This window comes from Platichthys flesus, chromosome 6 (assembly GCF_949316205.1).
Source record: "Platichthys flesus chromosome 6, fPlaFle2.1, whole genome shotgun sequence".
NCBI classification, from domain to species: domain Eukaryota; kingdom Metazoa; phylum Chordata; class Actinopteri; order Pleuronectiformes; family Pleuronectidae; genus Platichthys; species Platichthys flesus.
The window spans coordinates 6,673,169-6,701,018 of NC_084950.1; the positions used below are offsets into that span (position 1 = coordinate 6,673,169).

Consider the following 27,850-nt stretch of genomic DNA (forward strand, 5'->3'; position numbering starts at 1 on the left):
TCCGGCTAATGAAGAGGCGAGCTCCTCTTCTTTAGAGGGAAGCCATGATGATGATGTTCTCTTTGAAACGCGGTTTAGTCAGTTAGAGCGTTTTCCTTGGATTGTGCACTTTCTCTCTCAGTTAATTATTCTGGCAAGGCCTAGCCATTAGGCAGGTTTCCATTACTCGGCCAGTTCAAGGCTACTAACTGATAGTGTTAACTCAATAATGTGCTATTTATGAGGCTGAGAGGATTATGAGAGGGGGAGGGGGGGTGAAAAAGACTGAAGGCTACTGAATGTTTCCATGAGCCAAAGCAGCTAATCATCTCCTCGGCCGTGGTTGGTTCTGCAGCATCTCACATCGAGGCCGAAACCCAAAGTCCCCCCCCCCTCATTATCTGGCATCAGCCCACTGGTTCCAGCTGTTGAATCTTCATTATCTGATCGCGGTCAGACCTTCTGAGCCTGAAATCTTCTTTTATAAATCAACGAGACTTGTCAGAGATGATGACTCAGTTTCAGAATTGAAATAGATGACATCCTTCCCCGTCTCGAAAAACAGACTGAACCCTGCCTCGTTTCCAGGCTCCACGTCGAGTGGCTGCTCGCTGAGAGCAGCTCTGAATGGACGTCGTGCTCATGTATCAAATGGTGCCCTCCAACAAACTCCTTTATCCTGCATCCAGGCAAAAGGCTGCGTGGTTCATCATCATCGCTGCTGCTGCTTTGTGCAGTTGTTTTCGAGCAGGAAGATGATTTGAGGAGTAATGATGGGCTTTTCTTCACTACCCCCCACTAACAGAAACAGCCCCCTGGCCAAAATGAATATATATTTTGCAGCTTATGATGCCAAACAAGAGCGAACAAAACAGATTTGTTAGTTTTTTGTTGTTTCTCTGTCAATGAGTGAATGATTATTTAATGAAAGCTGTTCATGTGAAAAGTCCGAACCTGGTTTGAATCTGTGTCTCACCACATGTATCGTCTCCGCTGGAGCAGCCATGGACATGGAAATCATCCATTTCTGCTCCTTTTGGCACCTAAGTCTTCCTCAGCCACAGTGACAGCGAGGGAAGGCTCTTTGGCGCCCTCCTCTGCCTCTACAGGGGGACTGCGGTGCTGTACATCGTGTGACTGTGGGCCACGAGAACAGAGCACTAAATGATCTTGGGAATTTGCGACAAACAAAGCTTTGAAATTGTGAAATCACGTCGAGCCTACTGCTGCTGGAGAAATCATAAAATACTGATAGCCTACTTTTATCTGCAGAATAGAAATGTAGAGAAAGATCCTGGGGGGGAAACAGGATCTTCTAAGAAATAAAATAAATTATAAGACCATCCAAAACCCTGGTGGTGACCCATTTTACCACTAAATATACAGTGAGTATTAGTTTTTTTTTTTAAATATCGCAGATTCTTTTGCCTCCCAAACAATAATAATGTGAAATGTCTTATTTATGAATAAGTAATCATGTCTTAATGACCACTCAAAGCTCTTTATGGTACAATTTTGCAATTCACTCATTCACACACACATAGTTCACACAAGCAACTAGGGACGTGGAATGGGAGAAACTGGGATCTGACTGCCGACCTTCTGGTTAGTGGACGACCAGTAAAGACATTTTTGGACAAAGACATTAACAATAAAAAGCCTGTTTAATTGCAGAATATATTGACAGTACAGTACAGCAATAAAAACACTGCCATATTGCTCCATTTTACATGACTTACACAGCTGCTGTTCAGCTTATGAAACAAAACAGTAATACGGTACTTGTACAGTAATGATGAGAAACACAACACACACAGACGGCCTCACACAGACAGGTCGCCATGTTCAGAGAAACGCACAATATTATAATAATCATAAGAGCAAGAACAAGGACACACAGCGTTCAGACCTGTGACGTCTCGGCCACTGGGTCTACAGGGACTGACGGGGATCAAACTACCGGTCACACAGGGAGCAGAGACGCACAGCCACACAAAAAAACAACAGAAGAATAAAAACCAAAAAATATGGATTACTTTGTACGTACACGATACATACATGACATAAAATGAAATGACTTGACATAGTTCGTGGTCACTCATCACGTCAGTCGACTGGCCTTCATTCACCACATGTTACATCCTCCTTGTGCCTCAGTTCATGTATTACATGAGCGCTGTTGCATTTTACTACAAAGCTTCAGTTTGTCAATAAGGACACAGCTGCTTCACAGCCTTCCTCTCCTCCAGCTACCGCAGGATCCTGGGTCCCGACCTGTCGTCAGTCACCGTCTTGCGGAGCCTCACTCCCCGGCGTATTGACACCAGCACGTCCAAGTCCTCCTGGGTCACGGAGGACAGATCCTGGGGTGCAGGCTGAGCCGCCTCCCCCAGCAGCAAGCTGGGGAAAGGGAACTGACCCTCCCCGAGGGCGTGGGCACTCGCTGCCAGCTCCCCAATCTTCTCCACCAGGCTGTGGCGGTTGGCCGCGAGCTGAGGGTCCTCCTCAGCACTGTGGGCGGCCATGCCAGCAGCCTGCTGGGCATAAAAAGTCCTGTCCCCCCCTCCCCCTCCTCCTCCTCCTCCTCCTCCTCCTCCCAAGCCCCAAGTTGTGTCAGGGAGGCTCATCCGCTTTGGAGAAGCCCTCATGTAGTCGTTAGCAGATAGGTCATCCCCGTACAGAAACTCCTCGCTGCCCGTACCATGCAGTGACGGGCTTCCATACCCCGGAGAGTCTGGTACTGTGGGGGTTTTAACCGGCACGATGGGGGGCCGAATGGGAATGGGGCCAGATGTGGATGGCGTGCGTCTCACGCCGGTTTTGGAGGATGGAGTCCGGCGAATCGTGGCTGTCCCCGAGGTGATGGCTCCTGAGCTGCTCCCCCCCGCACCGTTGGGGGTCCCCTGCAGGGTCTTACCTGCAGGCAGACCGGCTGTGCTGGCAGGTCTCTTGGTCTGGATCATGCGGCGGTAGCTCTGAGCAATGTTACTGTGGCGTGGGATGGTGGAGGACTTGTCAAAGTCTGCCTGCCCTTCGCTGTCAGCATCCCCATTGAGTGAGTAGCACTCATAATCCGAACCTGGAAGTGAGTGAGTGTCACAGTGAGTCATGAGGATCTATTTTTTACACCCAATGATAAAAGATACTGACACCGACAAGGCTGGGAAGAGTTACTGTGCGGCTGCTTCCTTACAATATAATGTACAGCGAATCAAAATGGCAGAAAAGGCAATTACTACATTAGAAAACACACAGGGAGGTGAACGTGTGAAGGTAGAGTCTGAATCAGGTGAACCGCTCATTAAACAGACGATGTGGGAATACAGCAGGTGAATGTCCAGAGAATTCACAGCCAGCGAGTGGGAGTGTGGAACAAGTTTGTGTAATTCTGTGAAAACACGTCTCACATAGAAAATCACTGGTTTACGTTCTATGTGTAAAAGGGCGACTTTGTAAAATATCTAGAGATCACGTTTGGAAATGACTTAATAAGGGCTCGTCTAGACGGGAGGGGGGACATTTAATTTGAAATCGAAAGAAAGGTGGCCTGGGTGTTTACCTTGTGAGGGGATGGTGTCCTCGGAGCAGGACGGGGTGTTGGTCTGAGTGCTGTAGCCGCTCGAGTACTGCAGAGAGTCCCTGCTGCTCTTCTGCTGCTGCTCCATACTCAGGCCTCTGGTCAGGACCATCGCTAGAGTGCTGGCTGCTGGAGAGAGGGGCTCGCCATGCTGAAGCACACACACACACACACATGGTTAGAGATACAGACGGGTAGGAAATACATAAAGATGAGAACATTTACATATCCTCCTCACCACACCACGTTTCCCAGGGCACATCAATTTATATACTGACATTTGAATGTTTACTCCCCGGGGGACCTTCTTACCTTGCTCGCTGGGCCAAGTCGACCTCGGTGTGAATCATCTGGTTGCATCCCAGAATACCCATGTGGACTGGGCGGCGCCTCCAGGTCTCTCATCTTCTCCACAGACTCCCTCCTACGCTGCAGAGTGCTGGCCAGCGACGGCTCGCAGGAACTCAATTTGGCCCAGTCCTGCAGCGGCATATGGAACAATGAGTCGAGGCCTCCAACCGGAGCATGTCCAGCGTTTTGCCATCCAACTCTCGTACGGTCATCTAACACGGACGCTACTGGTTTGGCTCATGAACTGGTTAGATGCTCGGAAAGGCGTGGACTTACTACAGTGGGCTAGGTAAGTGTTGTTAAATGATAGAGCTGCTTCAGTTCAGCACATCTTTGTGAGGAAAGAGGATGAAACCGAGCTTGATGAGCAACAGCAACATGGGTGTTTGTGAGCTTAATCTTCTACGCTGAGTAATGTGCATGAGGGCCATAAAACACAAGAGGCAAACAAGCAACACAGTTTTAAAAAGAGAGGAAAGAAATTAAAAGTAAAATTGCAAATGAAGACAAACCTTCCAGCTAGGAACCTTGGATGTGGGAGAGGGGGTGTTGGATCCAGGGGAGTGATTAAATGTGGGGGACGCAGGAAGTATGACAGAGAGAGGCCTGATGGTGCCAGTGTGAGAGAAAGCAGGGCGGAAGGTACCGAAGGATGAGCATGAGCCAAACTGCGGAACGGACAGACAAGTGTGAGTCAGGGTGCTCAACATCCATGAACAGTCCAGGACCAACCACACTGCGGCTGTCAAGTACAGAATCAAGTGGAGCCCACGGGTCTCTTCAAACTACACAACACTGGGTGAAATGCAAGCGTACAACTCTGCTAATGTTTCCAATAAAGCAAGTGGGGTTGATGAGATACATGCACCACTAACCGCCGTAGGAGAGTTGCACTCGCTGACAGACTGGCAGGTTTCTGAAGCCTCAGAGGAGGCTGAGCTGGTTGATTTCTGGGAAACGGGAGATGGAGGAAAAACAGTGGAGGGGGAAGAGGAAATGGAGAAAGAGGGAGAGAGAGAGAGATAGAGAGAGGTGTGTGTGAGATGAGAGATGCAGAGGAACGGGTTGAGTCTGGGTGTTGCTGACTTGTTTTTTCTCTCACTCTCTCTCTCTCTCTGAGGGGATCTATAAGCACGTAGCCCAGGTCCAAAATAAAGCAGCATTTTAAAGATCGTGGGTTTTCCCGAAAAAGAACACTGCGTCAGTTGGTGTGCTGCCAAGTGTGTTGCGCACACTGTAATCTGCTCAGCCCGTGAGAGTCTGACTAACTTTATCAAACCAGTGGGACAGAAAGTCCACATCCGCAGCTGATAAGGCTCTATTGCAGAACAACACGGAGGATTCGGTCTGGGTTTGATTTTCCGGCTCTTATTGTAACTGCGGCTTTATCTCTGAAATGCAAAAAGACACAAATCCCCCGTCGGACTGGAGATGCCAGATGGAAAAAAAGGCCCCGTTGTTAAAAAGATTAAAATTATTGTAAATCTACTTCGACAAGAGAAAGTGGAGTTGTTGATGTGTCCTCTTCCCCCTGCAGTTTTTCCCTCAGCAGCTTACACGTCTGCATTTCCTGGTTTCCAATGCGATAAAAAGACCTGATTTCCCCCTGACCAAAGATTAAACTTTAGTATAAAGCCAAAGACGGTTACCTGGCTGGTGATATCAGACGGCATGGGCGATGGAGGCTTGGAGTGGGTGTTGGCATCCTGGGAGACAAAGCCAGAGTCGTGGGAGGACACACTGCTGAGCCGATGGGCTCCTGCAGAGGGCATCTGGAGGAGGCTGTTGACAGGAAACCACATCAGTATATACCCCGACATACAGCGTGCGTATAAACAAGAAGGGGTTATGATCACGATCCCAGCAGGGATGTCCCTTCCCCTCTTATCTGTTTCTTATCTGAGGGTTTACGTGTAGGCTGGGGCAGGAGAACAGGAGAAGCCGGATGAAAAATTGATCACAAACGCTGTGAACATGAAGCCGGGGTGAAAGAATTCTAAATGATGCCATTCTTCTAATTTTGCTGCATCAAAGAGCATTACAAAGTTATCCCCTCCTTTGATTAGCCTCCCCCCCTGAACTTTAACAGCTGTATCTGTGTTTTCCCTTGTCGTGCGCCGTCATTCTCACTCAGCGTTGTCTCTTTGTCACCCACGCTTTTCTTTTTTAAATGTGCAACTTGTTCTTTTCACCTCCCCTCTGTGCCCCCACCCCCCCCCCCCCCCCACCCCCCACCCCCACTCTCCCTCTGGAATGCATCTGAAGCTGTCTTTTCTCCTTAATCACTGTCTTCCATAAGATTAAGGAGAATTCCAAATTAGATAAGACAAATGAAATAGGATGAACCTCTTGGACAGAGAGCTTGTTTTTCTTCTATCCCACCATCAATACCCTTTTCTTTCTTTTTTTTTCATATCTCTGTTGTAATGGGAAATAAAGCCTTCCAACATCTTTATCCACAAGTGAATCTTGTTTCCTCACATGCAGATAAAAACCAGTGACCTTCAGTTGCAGCAGTCGAGCTCCCACTCTGAAGTTTCTCCAAGTTCTTTATTAGTTTTTATCGACTCTCACCTCAAAATAAGTTCACACTAGCTGTGGTTTACAAGTTAAAGCTGCATTAAGCGAGTGAGTCAAACACCGAACTCTAAAAATAGGCTGCAGTGGTAATTGGCAGAAATATCAGGAGGGTTCTCTTACAGCAGCACAAACAGCAAGGCGATGATTTCTGATGACAACATTTGATATTCCTCTCGCTCAATATTGCAGTTTTTTTGGCCTGGAATCTACTTCTGACCCACATTTTAATGAATAAATTGCTCAAGAGAGATGTTGCCTCATAAGGCCTCATGAATATGTGGATTCTGGTTCTCGTGCAGGCTTGTGGCTTTCAGGCTGTGATGTTTCACGGCCTTGGATCTAATCTGCCTGTAAGAAGCTTGGGAACTGTAAATCTGCTCCAAGCAAGAGCTGAAGGGGGGGGGGGTTGTATTCATGACAAACATTTAATAATTCTTTCGATGCTATTGTTTGAGAGAAATGATACGGCACACGCTCAACAGAGAGCAAAGGGTGATAAGGTGCGAATATGTGCATGTGTCAGATAGAACATCACCTGCACATGCTGCTCTTCCTGGAGTTAGCGCTGCTGGGGGAGGAGGGGGGGGTCTGGTACGACCAGCTGTAGTCTGAGCCTTTCAGGTCCCGGATCACCTGCGACAACAACGTAACCAAACAGTGAGGATACAGTGGCAACAGCAGCCATAGATCTAACTGCTCAAGATACAGGAAAACACGTGTAATCAAATCGATTATTGTTGTGGTAACATTTGAAGAATGAGAGTAAGAGATGCATAGTCACATGAGATTTAAAAAACTTTCAACGACAAATATCGAATAAGTACACGAGATGATCACATTTGATCTCTTCTACTTATTATACTGCACAACTCTCTGGTGTTGTTATTTAATTGGTATTTTTGCGTCTCTGCTGTGCTGCTGTGACACATTAACTTCCCGCTGGAGATGAGCAAAGTCATTTATTAATCTAGAAACTGCATCAGATAACTGGCTGCGATGCATCTGACTGTAATTTAAAAGTTAAACGATATTTCATTTTTTGTTTTTTTTATTTCATTAAAAGACAAAACCAACAGTCTGTAAATCTCGTTCCCGCTTCAAGCCCATTTTCTCCTGTTGAAAACATAAATCTTTACAGACAGATCACAAACAATTACTGTTGATGGTAGAAAAAAATCGAACAACTTCTTAAACACAGCTCTGTGATGCAAATATTACTCAGTCAAGCATCAAAAGCAGCTTTTTGGTTTAAATTTGTTGAATTTGATTTAGGTTGAATCAGACTTTAGACACAGAAAAGATGTGTTTGTTGGATCAATTCATTCTTCATCCTTTTCAAGATTATAATGACAGAATCACAAAAGCATTGAATGATAAAAGTATAATATATCGGCGGACTTTTCATTTAATAGAAATGCAAATATACAAGCTTTGATTATGATCGAAATAACCCTGAGCAGCTCTGAGAAATAAATGTGTTGGCATCATTTCAAGCTCTCCACTTCACCTGCTCACTGGCCGGCGGCAGCTTGTGTGGGTCTTCAGTCAAACCAGTGAGATCGTCCACTATAGGCTGTAGGTGAGTGATCTCTCCCAGCATGGCAATCTCTACAGTCTGGAGCAAGAAAACAAGGATGCATTGAATTAAACCGCCCTGTGTTTTTACTCTTTATTCTCTGCTGTGCAAAGAGCAACTCACCACCACAGACTGCAGCAGGGTGATGAATGAACAGTAACGGCTTCTCTCCTCCAGCAGGGCTCTGCGCACCGCCTGCTTCTCCGTCTCCTCCATCAGCAGGTACAGGTCACTCACGTCCTGCATGGCACTGTCCAGCTGGGGGCGCAGGTTGCCCCGGCCTGGGAGGAGGCGAAGTGAGGAGGGGTGGGAGAAGATGGAGGAGGAGGAGGAGGACGGGAAAGTTGGAATGGAGGGAGATAATGGATGTGTACACAGAGGAGGGAGGAGGTAAAAAAATGGAGATGATTAGAACACATGGTGATAAATTGCTCGTGTACTAACGGTCAACGCACTGACAAACATTCTGATGGTTCATGGGAATGAGGGGATGAGTCGGCGATCGCGAGTTGATGCAAAGCAACTGGTGCTGACTCCTGAAATGAATGTGATGCCACACTGGATGATGGATGATAGACGGCAAAAGGATGAAGATGAAGATGAGCAATGAGAGGCCAAATTCTTTGCTTGAGAGAAGACACGCTGCCAGATAAATGTTTTTTCACCCTGAAATGTAATAGCATCTGCAGTGCCTCAGCATTTTTGGTTAAAATCTCAAAGAGTGCACTCACTGTCCGTCCATCCGTCTCTAACATATTTATCTATCTAAAATCTACAAGTCTGTTCCTCTACACATCTACCTATCTTATATCTATCCATTTTATATCTATCCACTGTATACCTTATATATATTCATCTTACATCTATCCATATAACATCTACCCATTTATCCATCTGACTATCTTCTACATCTGATACCTATATATACATCTTATGTCTATCTACCTTATATCTATCCAACTATCCATTTATCCATCTATCATCTATCCATCTATCTATCTATCTATCTTTTATCTCTGATACTTTTCTATCTACCTATCCATGTGTCTGTCCGACTAACAACACTGCTGACAGTCTGTAGCAGACAACGCGTTGAACATCTGTCTGACAACGGTCTGTGTGTTGAACACTTCATCACGTGAATGGGCTGATCTTCCAGCGTACCTGAGGTTTAATGGGCCACAAATTAAACACACAGAGCCTCCGAGGATCTGACAGCCTGCCACTTAATAGGTTCTTAAAAACGGAAGTTTAAGTCTGTGCTGAGACACTTAGTCATCATCCCGGAGCCAAATGTCAGCTCGTGACAAGATGATTTTACTAACGGGCATGAGAGACTGTCTCACTGATGGGAAGCCAAAGGAACTGAATTGGCAGTTTCTTACTATATTCAAAAAGGCATTTCTCATATTAAAAAGGAACAGGTTGGGCGAACACTGTCACATCTCGGGAATAGATCAGACTCGGTGTTAATTTTAAGAGTAACATCATATACTTCAAATAAAGATGGACGACATGACTGTTTTGCAAAAGTGAAGCCAAAAAGCGTCTTGATTGCCCCCTGGTGGCTGGCAGCAGCATAGATTATAAACCAGCTCCTCCATGTTAGTGGATGGGGCATGGGCACAACATTTCTGGGAAGTGGGAGGATTGGGAGACGTGTGTCCACCTTTACATACAGTCTATAAGTAAGACCTGTGCTTTTCCTGCTGTGACCTGGTCCCGTTCTCTTACTCCTGTTCAGTATTTATTATTTATTGTTACGAATTTGGGGAAAATCATTCGTAAGATATTTACAACGACTGCATTGCTTGGGGTTTGGATAAACTGACGTTTAGACACTTTCTTGCTGTTTGGTGAGAGCACACTCTCTTGTCTGTCTATATATAGTTTGCATATGCACCGTACAGGCATGAAAGGGGCATCAATCTTTTTATTTAATTTTTATTATTAATTTTTCTTAAACCACAAATGCTAAGACAGTGCAGGGTTTTCTTTGACTGGCAGTTTCACCTGAAGATGGGTATGATACTTTTGAAATGATCTTTTCATTGAAAAGTTCTAATTCGGGGTTAAGTTTGGCCAACATACCCAGAAGCTCTGCAGCCAGGGGGGGAATAGAGGAGGGGTTGCAGGGACAGGCGAGAGGAGGAGAGACAGGAGAACAGGCAGAGTTAGCTCCATCAAATCAGGACACATTGCATAAGAGGGGCCAAGGCCACGGGTGAGATTTCACCATGAAAATAGCAGTTTGATTACAACCAGCAGAAGGGGCTGACCCAAGCAAAGCCAGGAAAGAAGAATGTTTTTTGGCTTTTAAGGTAGAAGAGAATAAATCATCCAAAAGCAGTGGAGGAGCATCTGAAACCGTGCCAGGCCTTTTGATTTGAGGTGTCATTTTCAGCTCCACACTCTAGATGGCACCAGTTCAATCTGAAACATTGGTACAGCAGCCAAGCAGAAACCAGTAGAGTTTCACAACAGGTCCTTTGGTCAACAGGTGCATTTTTCTCACCTTTTCTTGCTTTTTTCTGGAGCTTGATGGTGTCCAGCGACTTCCTTTTAATCTCCTGACGAGAGCGCTTGTATTCTGCAGAGAACAAGGCAAAGCCAGAGCTTAGTCACCTTCTCTCCAATATGCACATTACTTAAAAAGAGAATCATATCACTGGTGCTCGCTGGGTGTTCACCTTTGGCGTGGTCTTTGTCCAGCAGATTTGCCGTCTTCTTCCATTCCTCTAATCTGTCCTGAAGCGGTGTAACCAGACCTTCCATAAGAGCACTGCAGCCACAGGAACAACAAACACAGATTAATGACACACGTAAAAACCCAGCCACACAAATTACCAAGTATCGGCTTGTGTATATGCAGTATTGCAATATACGTGTATGTAAAGTATATTTAGTGTATGTGTATGTAACTAAAAAAACTGTGGTTGAGTAAGTACTTACTTGAGGAAAAGTACTAGTAAATAGGCAGAAAAGTACTCTTTAACCACTTACTTTTAAATCTACCTGAAGTATTAAAAGTAAAAGTACATTTGCTGATATATGTGGTGTAGTAAAAGGGAAACGTAACAAAAGATCAAACCACTCAAGTAAATCAAAAGGTACATACGTACATGTACTAAGTACATGTACTTTGTTACATCCCACCACTGAGTAGGGATAGATATAGTAGTATATAACACATGTACAGCTGTGATCATCTCTCTCTCTCCTTCTTCAATAAGCTGCTGTGTGTTTTTCTGGGTTCTGGTTTGAATCTCATTGACCTTTGTGACAAAAAATAAAAAAAAACACACTTACTTGGTGAAATGGCGCAATTTTCCCTCGATGCTGCGGTGTCGCATACACATCCTCGTCAGAGCGGAGCCAATGTCCCTGGTGGCACCTTGAGAAAGACAAACAGAAAAATGAAGAGTTAAGCATTACACATGATAGACTCGTTTCCTGCTGCCGCCACTAGGTGGACATGCCCAGGCTTTGGAACCCGAGAGCAGAGACCGTAAATGTCATATTTGTCTGTGAAACTACACGTGATGCACTAATGGAAACTAAAATCCAACACCACGTCCTTCCCCGTCCAGGAAATGTGCATTTCCCCCACTGACACTTCATTAGGTGCACGATTCTCGCCACCAGCTCGTGTGACTTGCTTACTGTACTTTTCCTCTCGGTTGAAGTGTAATTAAAATGGGGTCTTAAGCTCCTAAGGCCCAGGCTGCTCCACTGTCTTACTAATGGTTAGCAGCCTGGTGTAATACATGGCAGCACTGATCCTGTTGCAATCTGGGCCACATAGGGCTAATCTGAGGGTCTCTCACCACAGACACACACACAGACAGACAGACACACACGCACACACACACTCAACGGGAAAGAGAGGGGACATCTCTCATCAGTAGGCCTCTCACAGACAAATGAATATGAGAGATTTTTGGAGTGAATGTGCACAGGTTTGTGTGTGTGTGTGTGTGTGTACAGGTGGTGCAATTCACCAACCCCCACTGCCCACCCCACCCCCTCCCGTAGCACCCTTTCCAATGTTCTCATCCCCTCTATCCCGGAGGAAAAAGGAGGGAACCCTGTAAGGGGATATCCCTCTATTCTTCCCTACCGGCTCTGCCTTTCCTGTTCTCTCTGTTTCCTAAACACCATTCATGCAGGGTGGACACAGAGAGAGAGAGAGAGAGAGAGAGAGAGAGAGAGAGAGAGAGAGAGGGATAGAGAGAGAGAGAGAGAGAGAGAGAGAGAAACTGGCTCTGACATGCACAGCAAAAATAAGCTGAAAAAAAAAAGAGCGATTAGGCAGAATAAAAACAGAAAAAAACGTGACTCGCACAGCAGCTCTGAAATCAGACACTTTGTTAGGAATGCTTCAGATGGCTGTGAGCTGAGATCTGTGCTTTCTTTCCTGTGATCACATAAAGAAACTAGGTTATGGTCTCCAGTCGATGTCACGTCACACACTCCAGCACTCGGCTGTCGACTTCACTGACTGTTTCCCTGGTTCAAAGACACTCAGCTGCAGATCTGGACGCCATCTCACAGAGATCAGGCAGATGTGGAATAACCCCGGTGTGTTTGTGTGTCTGGAAGAGAGAGAGAGGAAGGGAAGGTCGTCCTCTGTCTGCATCGCTTTTCAGGGTGACAGGTCAGAGGTGAAAAGTCGGGAAGTGATTGAAGCAACACGTGGAACCTATACGCCGAGCTCCTCCTATAAATAGCCAAAGAAGTGTCCATAGGTTAGGGGAAGGACTCCAAAGAATGTTCACAGCAACTGACTTGGACATTTGCTTTCTCACATTCATCCCTACTGGATAATTTCAGGGAGATTGTTAGCTCACGTCTGAAAGAAGCAATAGAGACACACACGTAGGACACGTGTCCTCTGGTTACGCCTCTCTCCACTTCTCTTAATAGCAATGCAGGATGCGTGCACAGCTGCAAATCAGCTTGTGCAGCGGGAGCAAGCAGGATGGAGGGAGACAGGAGAGAGAGAGAGAGAAAGAGAGAGAGAGAGAGAGAGAGAGAGAGAGAAATGTGGGCCCTTTTATCTCTCTAACAGACTTTCCCAATGTCGCCGTCTTACCCCTTAACCACCCCCTCCCCCCTGTCCCATCCACACCTGCCAATTTCCCTCCCGTCTCGCCCTCTCCTCCTTCCCCTCCCGGAGAGGGATCAGCTGACAGCTACATCCTGGGGAGGTCCAGAGGCTTCCTGCCAGTGTCCAAGAGCCCTGCTGGCCTCTGGCCTCGACCGGACGGACAGGGACGCAGTTCTTCACTCCCACGGCACCCGGCATGCACACAGGCATGTGGCGAACGCACACAGGCTGGAAGGAGTTTCTTTCCCTTCTCTCTTTTATTTAATTTCATATTTATCTTAACGTTGAACAGAGATCCATTCTCTGTTGCTATTTAAAGTGATATTGTTTTTTTTTTATTATTTCAATTTGAGGTACTTTTTTGATTTGTGATACTGGGCTGTATAAATACAAATTTTGCCAACTCCATCCCTCACTTAAAAATCTACTGATACTTGACCTTATAGCGTTTGGACCCTGACTAAACATGGGTAGGAACTGGGAAAGTGATTATTTAGCAGACCTGGACCCCTGGGACTTCAGCGGGAGCAGGGCTGACCTCATAGCAGACACCCACACGTGCATGAATGAAGCAAAACACAGACCAGGATGAGAGAGAGCCGTTATGCAACCCAGTCATAGATCTTAGGACACGTAACTGGGACCAACCGAGTAGCACAGCAATGTGTGGTTGATTAAAACAGCACTTCTCTCATGCAGATGGCGCCTGACTCAACATATATTCAGAACGCACATAGAAATTGAAGCCAGATCTGCTGCGTATGTCTCCGGGTACATGGGAATTTCGGGGAGAAGGTCAAGCCTCTACTGACGGGTTTTGGTGGGAACCCTAAGCTCCAGTATCCAGCACCAACGCAGTGTGGTCCAAGTGTTTAGTGAGTGGTTCCATCCAGAGGTCTGGTTCTGATTAACTCCTGATTCCTTGGGGAAGGAGGAGCATTTTAATAGGCCTGCTTTATGGGGAACTCTCCTGCAGGGAGCCGGGAACTGGGAGCCAGGAGCCGGGAGCCAAACTGCCACGGGTCTCTCCCCTGATGACTCCAACACTGAATCTTAGCTCGACTATTTCTCTCTTCCAGCATCTACACGTTCATATCAGACTTAATTTGCACTCGCGACCACCGAGCTGGAGTGAGATTCTGCTGCCTCTGGACTCGACTGGTTTTCAAGCTGAAGCCGTTCTCCTGGGTGCTCCCTCTCTCTCTCCGCTTCCTGTGTCAATAAAGCATGTTTATATGGGACAAGCGAAAAGGTACAGAACATCCTCAAGGTTTCACTTCCAGGAATATGAAGTCCCTGTTTTCCTGACACACTCTCATACAGGGAGCTGAGCTGGTAAATTCCATCGCTGGCACCTCAGCCGCGGAGCTGACTGCGGCTGGCACAGACAGTTAAGCCTCCTGCCTTTTCCCCTCCCTCAACCCTTTTAAGTGTGAGCTGGCAGGGACACAGCGGAGGCCGGTGACGGATGAAAAGGGCTGCTGGGTGAGAGGGGAGGATGAAAGAGGGTACACACTGCCGAGGTGCGGCCTGGTACTGGTCGGTCAGGGGGCAGAGGAAGTGCGAGCTGGCTGCTGCAGGTGTAGCCGGCGTTGCCAAAGACAAGATCCCACACTTTAAGGTGAAAAGTCAATTGGTCTACCGAGCACAATAAGGGACGAGAGTTTCTGGGGGAAAGGTTTTCATACAACATCAAAGAACCTTTCCATTCCACAACCTTATATTTACCACTGGAAATGGCTTTTACGGAGATTCAATACAAAGGACTTTAAACCTTCTGTTCAGTTGATGCTGGGTATAATTGCATAAACTGTATATGTTATAGTCATTGTTAAATCGTCGTGAAATTGTTTTAATCCTTCAGAACTTTTAAGAAACCTTCTTTCTCTAAATATCTAAAAGTATATAAATCTGTGCAGTGAAAAAGTTTTGAAAGACACTGAAACTGTAAAAGTATAACACTGCAAAAGACATTAATAGAGTGAAACAAGTGAGGACACGTTCTTAAGCATTAGGATAATAAGTCAATGGGAAGAGTGTTTTTCAGCTGTTAAATGCGGAGCAGAGAACATTAGAGCTCCATTAATGGGATTCGTTGAGAAATATATATATTTCCTGTAGGCTGCAATTATTGATTATTTTCATTATTTATTATCCCTCAATTATTTTACAGATATTTGTTTCTTCAAGAAAAAAATATCGTAAACGACCACAACCTCAACACAACTTCCCAAAGTGACGTCATCACGTTGCACTTTCTGTCCGAAACCCCAAAATATATATTTTACAATGTTGTGCAAACTGTCCCATATGTGAAGCCTGAGACGTCCTGTGAATGTGAGGGTGGTTATGAGTGAAGGTGTGTGTGTTTCTGCAGCAGCAGTTATCAAAACAGCATTCGGGGGCCTTTGTGTCACTTCCTCACAATGTCTCTCCTTACCAGAAAACAATAGTAATGAAAGGCAGAGGAAACAGCCTCAAGATCAATTGTGTCATTCACACACAAACACGCACGCACACACAAACACACTCATCCCATTGTTGTCTGGCCAAACAGTATACGCAGCAAGTTTCACCTCTCAACCAGTAACACATACACTCATAAAAAGCTCCCAGTGTGATGTGGGTTGAATGTGTTCTGGAGCGCATTAGGACAAGACTGGAGGAGGAGCAGGAGAACAAGGAGGAAGTTGGACTTTTCTGCTGGAGGAGCTTCCTGCTCAGGGACATAAACGCTGCTAAAAATAAACGGCGCCCCTTGTCCAGATGTGCTGTTCATTGAAGATGAAAAAAAAGACGGGGGGGGGGATGCAGAGAGAGAGAAAACAAGAGAAACATAACTGAAAGGGAAGCGGAGGAGTAATGTATAATGCAATTGATGGGAAGAACAGCAGAACCTCAGGGACTTTCTCCACCTGCAGCTCAGGGAAACGACCACAGATCCATCCAAGCACGAAAAGTTGAAGAAAAGACAACGGTGATTGATTCAGTAATAAATATAGAGACATCAGGAGATGACAAATCTCCCCGGTAAAGCCTTCTATGGAAACTAAATAAATGGGGGACGAACAGACAGACATTGTGATCACTATAGCCCCTGCATTATATGCCGGGTGGGGGGGGGATAAAAAGCCTTTAGGCCGGTTGACTCAGATAAGGTTGTCCTGCTCTCCACTCTTTGCAGTAAGGTTTCCATTATCTGAGCTGACAATGCACTTCCCGCTCCTTTGTTCAGCCAAAGTTAACGCTGCACTGCTCATTTGCAAACAATCCTCCAAACAATGCTGACACCACCACTACTGCTGCTGCTGCTGCTGCTGCTGCTGCTGCTGCTGCTGCTGCTGGTGGTGGTGGTGTTGCTGGTGGTGGTGCTGCTGCTGCTCACACAGAACTTACTGAGCTCCATCTCCACCTGTAGTCTCTGGGCCTTGTGCTTTTTAACAATTAATTTATTATTAGACGGCTAAATTACAAAGAACCGCTCGACTCTCAGAACAATGAGATCCGTCTTTGACCTTCATTTGGGTTCTGAACTATTTCAACTCAACTTTAAAACTGTTCTGACACAGTGTCTCATTGAGCTGCAGTGAAGAAGTATTAAATACATATACTCAACCCTAATAAGATACCGCTGAAGAAAACGTATGCCCCCAGCACACCCGGGAAGGATCTCTTAATTAAATTTAGACGAGTCTGTAATCATGCTAACAGCTCGAGGCTGTAATTAGCACATGGATGCTCCGAGTTAAATGCTAACATCTCAATTCATGTCAGTGGTGGCTTGTAATGAAGTACATTTTACTGTAGCTAAGTACATCCTTTCATGTATTGCTTCTTTTTTGTTTGTACTCCATTGCATTTAACAGCAAATGTTTGTCTATTTATATTTATTTGTAATTTTACTAAAGTAAAATGATCGAGTGTTGGTTAATGAGCAAACTTAGTTTTAGCATTTGCTTATAAGCGATCCATCAAATAGTTGAGATATTTCTAAGAACATAAACCTCATGGGGTTATCGGGGAAAAAGTCAGTGGAGCCACAAAGTCAGGAACAATGCATCCTCTGGGGATCACGAATGTTTGGACTGAAGTGGTGGAGGCACTGACTGTATCCAGTGGACGACATACAGCCCTTTGAAAATAGTGAGGTTGCCATCAAACACGGTTCTCAGTAAATGTTTTCCAACTGTTCCAACCGTATAAAAATATGTATGTGTCCTTTTCTTTCTCTCTGTTAAACGTTCTCCCTTGCATTCCACTATCAGGCTCTCTCTCTCCCTCTCTCTCTCTCTCTCTGTAGTTCCCCTCCTCTCTCCAGCTCCCGTCCACGCTGACTTGTTGTTCAGGATACAGTACAGCCGAACACAGTGTTCCACTCAAGTCTCATGGCTGTCTACTTATTCACTCCTCAGAGCTAGAGTTACGCTGAGCCGAAATATTTGTTTTCACTCTCATCTGCTCTTCACATCATTGTTCTGGCCACTTCACCCTTCACTTTTTGTACGTAGTCATTATAATAGCTGGAAAACCTTCATTTGTGGCGGGACCGCATTGAGTTTACCCAATGTGTTGGGAAGCTTTCAGCTCAGTCTGACGGACGAGGTAGACTGCTCGGAGAATTAAAGGCTCCTGTGGCTTCTTAACGTGACCTCGTGGCTGGATATCGTGAAATACCTGAAGAGCCTAGCATACAATCAGCAGACTAGTAGGTGGCTGGAGCGCTCATCAGTGCGACTGCGTGCACGTGAATGTCCACAATCTAGAGCACTTAATCTCATTTTATAGAGTCAAACCCCCAATAGATGTAAATCTAGGCCCACATCATGCTGGAACATGAAATGCCAAGCTTGATGGATGTCAGCGCCGGTCACATGGGCACACTCTCATTATTTGACATGTCTGTAAAAATAGCTGCGCTGCTGGGATGGTGCGGAGGACAGTAATCCCCTGATCTCGCCCAGCACTAGGCCACGGCCGCATGTCGTCCATGCCAGGCTGTCCAGATGGCTGGTAGGGATATCTCTCCCATCTGCCAACCCAGAGAAGCACAGCGGCCAAGCAGATTACTGCTTCACTGACACACTGATCTACTAGCATACCTCAATGCCTCCACTGAGTTATAGACTAAATGAGTAAGAAAATAAAGAGTGAGAGGCAGACAGGGGGCGGGGGTTGCACTGACCCCAGTGGAAGTGTGAGTAATGCTGTGGGAACTCGGTAGGCTCTGGCAAACAGATGTAAAGAGAAAGAGGGTTTGGTCTGTGCTGGACACAAACTTGCAGTGCATGGCAGTCTGGCCGGTGATCCCAGAGTGTGAATTTTGAAAGCTGGGGGTGGCTGATCAGGACGGGCAGGGAAGGCAGTCTCTGTCTGTGTGTTACAGAGTGGGGCTAAGAGGATTAGCTAAACGCCTCTGCCTAGCCTGGATACCCAGAGCTGTGGAAATCCCACTGCAGCCACAACCCCCACCCAGGGCAAACCACCCCCCTCGCTGCATGTCCTCACCTCTCCGAAAAAATGTGTACAGCCTGTATTTCATACCATAATGGAACATTAGCCCTGAACTGCCCACTCTTTGACCTCTGTCCACTTCAACCGTGTCCAGAAATGGAAGAGATGAAGTCAACCGTCCACTAAAACACATGTCACCCGGCCTAGCAACAACAAAGCACCAAACACAGGGCTTACTATCCTGCTGATAAGTCCGCCGCTATGATATGTCACACAACGTTTTAATATGAAACAACGAAAACTGCTCTAGACAACACACCAAAAACCATTAGGCTGACCAATCCAACAATAAAAACATTCCAGAGACCTGCAGGGCCTCAAACTTAAGTCCCATGAAAGATTGGTGTTAAAACATGGAACATTTTTCTTTTAAAAAGGCCAAAATTCTCCAAATACATCCATCTAATATAGACTTTGTGGTTGGCGGAGCCTTATTAAACCCAGATGCGAGTCGTCTGCTCTTTTGACACTGATCCATCAACGCGGCTTTGAGAAACAGTTCTGCCGGACGCAGGGCCAAAGCGCCAGGCCACCGACTCCTCCAGCTGCTCCATAAAACACAGCCGCTGACGCCACGGCCGTGACCATAAACTCTAAAAAGGGGGCTACATGGGAGCCTGAACATGAACACAGAACAATGTTAGTCTGGCACATGAACACGCGGGAGGGCGTTGTGTGAGGTGGAAGTCGAGGGGATGATCTCAGAGAGGAAACTTTAAGGACGCCCTTCCGATTTGGAGACACCACAAGCGGCAGGACAGGAAATAATGAAATCCTCTATTCATTCACTGTCCTCTCTCCAAGGTTTCATCAAGGAGCCATGAATGACGGGGAATGTTGCTTTCGTTGGCAGGAAGCGTGTTTGTTCGGTCTGGAGAGCTGGGGGGGGGGGGTGAAGGAGGTGAGTGTGTCAAAGGTAGACTGAGGGAAGCAGTAGAAGAATAAGATCAAACTTCCAGCTGTGTCAGCAGCTGCAGCTCGTGTCCCCCCCCCCCCCGATCACCATAGTGGAATCGGGGGCGACTGCGATGACGGCTTACAGCTTGTAACCAAGGGCCGGCCCCCCTGTGGTGCAATCAGCCCTATAAGGCTACGCAGACGCTGAGGCAAACATGATCGCTGCAGACAGACTGGTGAAGGGAGAAAGACAGACAGACAGACAGAGGGGGAGAAACAGCCACAGATATAGAAATGACTGTTTCCTTACCAAGTATAGGAAGAGTGGAACATGTGGATGTATATATTTTAGAAAAATAACATGGCAGCTGTCGGAAGGTCACCTTTGCCTTTAACATGTCTATGGAAAACTGGGTTCAAAGGCCACCGGGCCACCCTGAGCTAGGCCCAGTATGTATCGACATTCCTTCTGCCAAATTAATTGCCGGGGTTTGGAGCTCGCTAAGAGACTATTGCAGCTCCCAAAGGGGAAATGGGATTTAATGTTACACTGGCTAAGAGCAGAAACAAACGCTCCTTTAAATTCTTTGAAATCCTCGTCGGAATTGAAAAAAAGCACATGGACCTAACACCAAAGTTGTTTTGGTTGTAATTTGTATCCAACATAGAAGTCATTAAATAATTCAAATAATTATATTGTTTACCCTGCTATCCTTATTTGAACTTTGCATTGACGTCCAATCGTTGTGGACAGCCTAACCAAAACCTTATCCTCAACCATAACCATGCCTAATCCCTGACTAACTCTAACACCTATTCACATCACACCCCTAACATTAACCATCACAACCTAATACCTAACCCGAATACAAACCCCAACCCTAACTCATGTCTTAACCCCAAAAAACAGCCCATGAAAGTGGGTCAGAAAGTGAGGAACTAGTCAAAATGTCCCTCACAAACACAGTAATGCTGAGATGATGCTATCTATAATACTCAGAAATAATAAAATTCAGTTAATAGTTTAGAAGAGACAGAAAAGACAAACGCCAATCACAATATCCCCAAACCATGGATATAATAAATACTACGTATAATATTTTTTTACTAGGTGGTTTCAGGTTTATTGAGGAGCAACCAGCCTTGCCATCCTCAAAGCCACCTCCACGCCACCATTATGGCTAAAAGCCAGAAGGTTTCTGATTTACACTCATGTAAAAAACATTAATTATATGATATTTCCCTCCATCCCTTGAGCCTGTGGCCTGACAACGACGTTAATCCTGAAGTTAATGTCCCTGTGAGAGCAGCAGAAGAGCGAGTGGGCGTATGAGTGACACACTTACAGGGATTTTATGCATCTATAGCAGTAAAACTTGCCCTTCTGTCTCATCCCTCTCTCTCTCATCTTTCTCTCTGGTCCATCTATCACTCCGCTGTTTTTTATATACTTTAACTGGGCAGACACACTTCTTCTTTGAAGCGCTGCCCTGCCATGCTCTATACCTCTGCTTTATTGAAGCAGGCTGCCTGCTGCTAGCTGCTAGCAGGTTCACCCCCGGTGCACTTTATTTCATCTCGCAGGGTTCATGTGCGCTCACATCAGGAAGCGTTTAACGTCACCTGATGAAATGAACCATCACTGGAGAGGCTTACAGGAGTCAAACTGGTGGCAAAGCGTTGATGAAATGCCTCTCTAGTTATTTTCACCAGCAGCAAGTGGTCAGTGGGGGGGTTTGCTGGTACTAACTGTTTTAGAAGCATGGCATGTGACCTGTGAGGTCAGGTGGCCGGCAGCTGTCACCCTTTGAATATCTTTGTGTGTGTGTGTGTGTGTTCAATGTGTGTGTTCAGTGTGTTCAGTGTGTGTGTGTGTGTGTGTGCCTCTACACTTGTGTGATTGTGCACGTGTTCAGGAGCCTTTGCACGCTCGCTTTTTTTTTGACCTACATACTGCTCTCGACGATCAACTCCAAAGAAATCTGTGTTAATCAGCCGCCTCTCTGGCCGGCCTGTCTGCTGCCACCAGCCGGGTGACACTCAGATCAGCAGACCTCATTAAGACCAAAGGAACAATAAGCTCAGATTTTCACCCAAAATCCATACTAGTCAAAACAAGTGGGGCATGTTTTTCTCCTTTCCCCATGTGTCACCTTGAATTAATGGAAAAAAACTTACCTCTGGAGTTGGTGGCCATGTCCGCCACCTTCTGAAAGGCGTCTAAAAAGGCCACTGCTGCCAGAATTGTGGTCCTGTAGAAATACATCAACACTTAGTTCACTGCACTGTGACTGCATTAAAAGTGGCTGTAAATCTTCCAGGCTGTAAATAAGAATCTTTTCACGGGGGTTTAGTCTTTGTCGGAACTATTTCTCACCTGAGTTGAGAGTGCAGCTTTGTGGCCTTGGCACTGAAGTCTTCCCAAACAGGGTACGAGCTCTGATAAGAGAAGGGAAAAGACATAAGTCAAATAAAAAAGATCTCGGCCAAGGACATTTGAGTGCACAGACAGATTTCTCTCAAACACACAGCGGATGCATACAGATTCGGAAAATACATTATGTTCTTTCCAGCTTGATAGAATCTGGTACGGTGTGATTATACTTCAATGTCAGCTCCTTTTCGCTGTAAGTGCGTTTTCTCCCTAATTTACACTGAGTGAAATCCAAATAAAGCGAGCCTGACTTCTTAGCCGGCGGCTAGAAACAGGTTGGCGCATTAGCCCCGTGCGCTGACTTGTCTTTGACTCGTGTTTGCTGACCTTCAGCACGATTTCCCAGTAAACACTCCTGTTTCTGTTGTCCTCAGTCAACCTGCACGCCCTCCTCTCGTGCGTGTTTTGCCCGCGAGCCGGTACTTGTATTCACGTGCAATGATCTAGTTAAGCTCTTATATCATCACAAGTGTTTATATGCACGGGGTCCAGGTAGGAGCGCAGGTCTTTGAAAAGTCTGGATTACATTTACCCCGGGATCATCCCACAGCGCCTTGAGCTACGAGAGCAAAAGCCAAGCCTGAAACAAAGTCAAGGCCAGATCCCATTAGAGCAAGAGCTCCGGAGCCCCTGGAGAAAGGAGAGAAGGGCCATAACCCCTCTGTGCCTCTTTGATGGAGAGGGCCCGAAACAAGCCACACATTCTGGTTATATATAGTCAGCGTGGAGTCTGGAAACAGTCCTTCACTTCTGATATAACCTCCATTCTATCAATGACAGTGTTTACCACCCAGCCTCTGCTGCTCAGAATCAAGCCTCGGCCTTCACGAGTGATTTAGGAGCCGTCGCTGCTAACAGAAATCTCTGGCGTCTCGTTCTCGCTGTCTGCACTTGACTCTAACAGGTGTCTAATTAGCATGTGTGGCCTGTGACACCCAGGGGCAAAGAGGATGTGCTGCCAAGACAGCTGAGGGAGGAGGGGGGGAAGACGACATGCAGAGCAGTAGGGATGAGGGTGGGGAGGGGAGGGGGGGGCGCCAATTTCCCTCTTCATCCACGCCCAGCAGCATCCAGGGAGGTGGGGAGGGATGAGACGAGGGAAGCAAGGAAGAAGAGAAAGGCTCTTCCTCTTCCATGCTCTGTCATTCCCACTGGTGGGTGAGGTATGAATCATTCTTTTTGGGAGGCTGGTAGAGGCAGCGCTGTTCCAAGGACATTTGTAGGTGGTCTGAAATCACATCCTGCGTTTCTCTGTGCCTCCCAAACACATCGCTGATCTAATCCGGCAGAATCATTCTATCATCGCACCCTCCTCCTCCTCCTCCTCCTCCTCCTCCTCCTCCTCCTCATTTACTTTTCCTGTAGCTTCAGACACTTATATAACCAACAGGTGTTGAATGTAGCATCGCATTAGCCGAAAAGGGCAGTGTATGTATGTGTGTGTGTGTATCATGTATGTGTAATTGTACACTAAACTGTAACATCGTGCAGGGGGGGTGGGGTTAAAGCTGGCCTGACAGGCTTGCGTGGCCCAGCCAGGCGTCAGGAATGAGGTCAGATGTCTGTCTCAGACAGTGGACGTGGACGCTGTGCTGACTCAGGGCTTCAGCCTCATTCATCTGCGTTGCTTATCAATACACAGACTGCCTTTTTTTTCTAAGAGCTCCCGTCCCCCCCCCCCTCTCCCGCTATCTCCTCCCCTGTCTGTCTCTCTATCTCTGGCGCTAGCGTGAAGCACAACACAAACGGGAGATGTATATGAAATCAAACCAGGGCTGTTGATAGCTGATTCCATCGGAGCCTCCCTGAATAGTCTCTCAAAAGCCACCGTTGAGCCAGAGATCAATAAGAAATCTGTTAGATGGAAAGTGGCTCTTGGCTTATTCGCTCAAATCCACACTTTGTAGAACGAGCATCTCTGCGATTGAGAGGACAGGGGAGTCGCCTCCAGGCCTGATGAATGTGTTCGCACTTTCCATCTGTTGTGGAGAACAACAACAGACCACCCCGGGTTCAACTTCCTTGAAGTGACCCCTCCCCCCAGCACACATAAACACTAACATGTGAGTGATGGATGAGGGAGACGTCCAGGATCTATAGGTTTAATCTGTCCTGAAAGGTGGAAAAATCCTGTTTTCATACACACAGGATACAAGAGGTGTGTGTGTGGTGCAGGGTCATAAACTGCTTGTTGGTAAAGCAGTGATTTCCTGACTCAGGGCCAAACAACAGGAAGCACAATCAATAACCTTTCAGCCTGTTCCTGTCCAGGAGGCTGCGGTGATGGAGCCGGTCATTCTATTTTCTGAGCATCCTTCCCTGTCCGACATTTAATGTAGAAACCCTCACTGGGCTCAAGGGGCAAATGGCCAACCAGGACATTTGCCCTGAGATAACTGCAAAAAAAATATTAATTATCTTCCACTTTTTAATTATTGTGTTCTTCTTGTCCCCTGGTGATTTGTTATTGAACTGATTATAGGTTATAAGAATGACGAAGTTGGGTTTTGACCTCTGAACCAAACGTTTAAAAGCTAAACACTGTTCAAAACTAACCAATTCCCTCTGCATATACTTCAATAAAGCAAGTTATTGAGTATCACACACCCTGACCCACAGGCTGCAGTGTTAATAAGTGTAACCAGTGCCCTGACATGCAATTAACACAAAGAGAAACATGTTTCATCTCTCAATTTGTCCTGCAGCGGTGTTCCCAGTGGGGGAGGACCCGGTGAAAGAGACAAAGGCAGTAAAAACACGCGTCTGATCAACCACAGCACACAACCACAAAAGGTCACACAAAAACCCGGTCTACTTTAATACATTTATGTGTGTGTGCGCGTGGGTTACCTTCATGTCGTTCACGATGGCCTGGAATAATCCACCCAGCGCTCCACACTCCTTCTCCACCGACTCCATGGTGCCAAAAACAAACCCACCCACCCCCCAAAAATAAAGCTCGTGGAGAGAAAAGAGCAAAAACAAAAAACAGGTTAAATATCCGGCTGCTGGAGAACACGCGACATGGAGATCTGCGTTCGGTTTCGCTCCTGCAACAGCGGAGCCCGGAGAGGATGCGAAGCCGCTGCGAGTCCAGCACAGACAAAAAGAAATGTGCCGCTGCTGCTCGATGGAATCGGGGACCGGGGGGTGGGGGGGCACTGATCCCTCTCTGCGTCGCCGCTCGCTTCGCTTTTACGCACGGGATCGCGATGGATGCGGAGACCGGTTCACAGCCGGGAGGAAGCGTGGAGGGCACCGTGGCTCCTCATGATCAGAGCCGTGGTGGAAACTCAAAATAAAGGAGAGCTCCCAAATCTGGGGAAGAGGGCAAGAGAAGGAGGAGGAGGAGCAGTCGGGGGAGTGCGATGAAGAGGAGGAGGAGGAGGGGGCACCACGGGAGACGGGATCGGTCGCAGGTCTGGGACGCGGGGACGCGCTCGGTTGTTAGGAGCGGAGCAGATGTCTCGGGGCTGTTGAGTGTCCAGTAATACGATCCATGGGAATGGAAAGGGGGCCGGTCAAGTTTTTTTTTCGCTTCTTCTTCCTCACGCATAAGTGGGTGAGGAGGAGGAGACAAGAAGGAACAGCCCACTCCTCCACTCCTCCCCTCCTTCTTCTCCCCATGCAAACAAAAGTGAAGCCTCCCCCTCCTCCTCCTCCTCCTTCTCCTCCTCTCAGAGAACAATTGGCTGATAATGCAAAAAGGAGGATTTCCCGCAGGGTTTTTCTCATGTTTATTCGCACACGCGTCTGCTAATGATCATTTGCATCTCTGTTAGTGGCTCTGTTAGTTGTTTTCAGCAAACAGACGCATTAAGCCCCTGAATCCACAAGTCAAGACAGAGGATGTTGATTGAAAACAACAGGATTTAATGTGACTGGTAAGTAAATGTATGGTTTGAGATTCGGGGGAATTTATGACAATATTATGAATAACCTTAATTATATAGCATTTATGTAAACTAAGTTACAAAGTGCTTAACAAAATACATGGCAATAGAAACAAATGAATACAAAATAAAAGGTAACGGACATTTTACAAACAATAGATGAGCCCACAGTTCAACAAGATTAGAGTCACTTTGGATAAAAGCGTCAGCTAAATGAAATGTAATAAGGCATCACCAGAGCCAGTTTTTCTGTGCGCATGGAACATTAACGGCAGCATAACTAAATAATAATAATAATAAAAGGTATGGGAAATACATCGTCCTCCCTGAAAGAAAACTAAATAATGTTTGTAGAATTTGAATACTGAAAATAAAATGGCTTTTTGTCTAGAAGCAGTTGCCAATAATTGTTTTAGCTCTAGCTGTTTATTCCAACTCATCGAGGACTGCCTCATTATGGCTATTGCACTAGCATTAAAAGGAAGTGGACAAGTTCCTTATAAAAAGGGCTCTAGTGCTATCAAACATTTCATCGAAGTCTCGGCATTAAAGCCATTAAAGGTTTAGTGTGTACGATTTAGTGACATCTAGTGGTGAAGTTGCATGTTGCAGTTGAATAACCCTCACCTCACTCTCCCCTTCCAAACCTGAGAGAGAACTTGTGGTAGCCATCAGTCGTCATAAAAACTAAAAAGGTGTTGTCCAGTTTTGACTCTGTCGAGAGGAACCGCTCGTGATGTACATTTAAAATATGTAAATATAAAAGGCTCATTCTAGAATAAAGAGAACAACAATTTGTACAATTTAGATTTAACACACTAGTGAAAACATCTCTAAGAGAACAAGACTGGTAAAATATGATCGTATCTTTTGTGGGACATGAGTCTTGAAATCCAAATTATCTTGTCACCACTGCTAATAGTATGGTTTCTAAGTGTAATCTAAGTTTTACGAGTCAACCATCTGCCACATTCAGCCTGACAGGAAGAGTTAAGAGACCACCAGCATGTAGCGTATTCTAACCACATCATCACTGGTCTGTTATGGAGGGACTACAGGGGAACTGGGGTCACCCCGCAGCATTCCTGGTAAACATCCTGTCAATGTATTACCCCGCACATCTGCCGCACACACCTTGCTCTCTCATCCCGTCTCTGTGTGGTTTTTTTCCCACAGGAGAACATCCACTCCACCAGGCAGGCCAGTCTGTGAAACATGGCCCAGTTCATCCAATGGCTGCATAGTCCAAATGCTGGAGAGAAAAAACCAGTCTTTATATAATCCAGAAAGATTATTTTTATCACTTGTGGCTCTGTTTCTAACCTCATCGTTTCCCCGGCTCTCACTCCCTCTGGGTCACGTCAGTTAAGTTTGCTCACAAAGCAATAACATGATGTGTTGTACCGTGTAATAATATCCTTTACATTTCTTATACATAGATTTTAAGACCTAATTTGTGGGTATTTATAGAGCAACCTGAAACACTGCATCCTGCCATATAAGAGCAGGACGTATAAACAAGATCAGAGTCATACCCTTGGTCACTGTAGGAACAAAAGTAACACAAAGAAAACACAATTGTGGCTTTCTATTAATTTGCGGCGACCATGTTTGGTTTGGTGTCTCCTGCCCATGTGGACGGAGAGGAGGCCCGCGGCCCTGTGCTCTCACCACAGCGCTCACTGGCATCCCGAAGAAAAACAGCTATAAAACAGAAAATATCCCCCAAGACAGATGCAGACATTCCTCACCGCCACCGTCAACCAACCCCCTCAGGAAAAAACGAAAAGAAGAGTGTGTTCTGTTCTCTGCCACACCGCGGATACGTGTGCGTCTGAGAGAGTTTCCTTAATTCAGCGTGGATTTGGCTTTTTTAGTAAGGGGGGGAAAAAATGCTGCAGTTTCTGTTTCGCCCTCAGTCTTCGGAGTAAGTCCGTACAAC

General features: G+C 46.2%; 1 protein-coding gene across 3 annotated transcripts; it reads right to left on the bottom strand.

Annotated features, from left to right (window-relative positions):
• Positions 1 to 1,624: 1,624 nt before the first annotated feature.
• Positions 1,625 to 25,465, bottom strand: mtss1la (MTSS I-BAR domain containing 2a). 3 transcript variants are annotated; one of them, XM_062390338.1, is made up of 15 exons: positions 24,866 to 25,465; positions 21,959 to 22,020; positions 21,760 to 21,833; positions 11,373 to 11,457; positions 10,754 to 10,845; positions 10,579 to 10,653; positions 8,187 to 8,344; positions 7,995 to 8,102; positions 7,023 to 7,120; positions 5,557 to 5,689; positions 4,783 to 4,857; positions 4,420 to 4,575; positions 3,869 to 4,036; positions 3,539 to 3,707; positions 1,625 to 3,058 (listed from the first exon to the last, which is right to left on the bottom strand). In XM_062390338.1, the coding sequence occupies exons 1-15, from the start codon at positions 24,932 to 24,934 to the stop codon at positions 2,229 to 2,231; spliced, it is 2,352 nt and encodes a 783-aa protein (XP_062246322.1). In that variant the 5' UTR covers positions 24,935 to 25,465; the 3' UTR covers positions 1,625 to 2,228. The 3 variants fall into 3 exon arrangements, with proteins under 3 accessions (XP_062246322.1, XP_062246323.1, XP_062246324.1); XM_062390339.1 differs by lacking the exon at positions 4,420 to 4,575 and having other exon boundaries at positions 24,866 to 25,462; XM_062390340.1 differs by lacking the exons at positions 4,420 to 4,575; positions 4,783 to 4,857 and having other exon boundaries at positions 24,866 to 25,463.
• Positions 25,466 to 27,850: the final 2,385 nt, after the last annotated feature.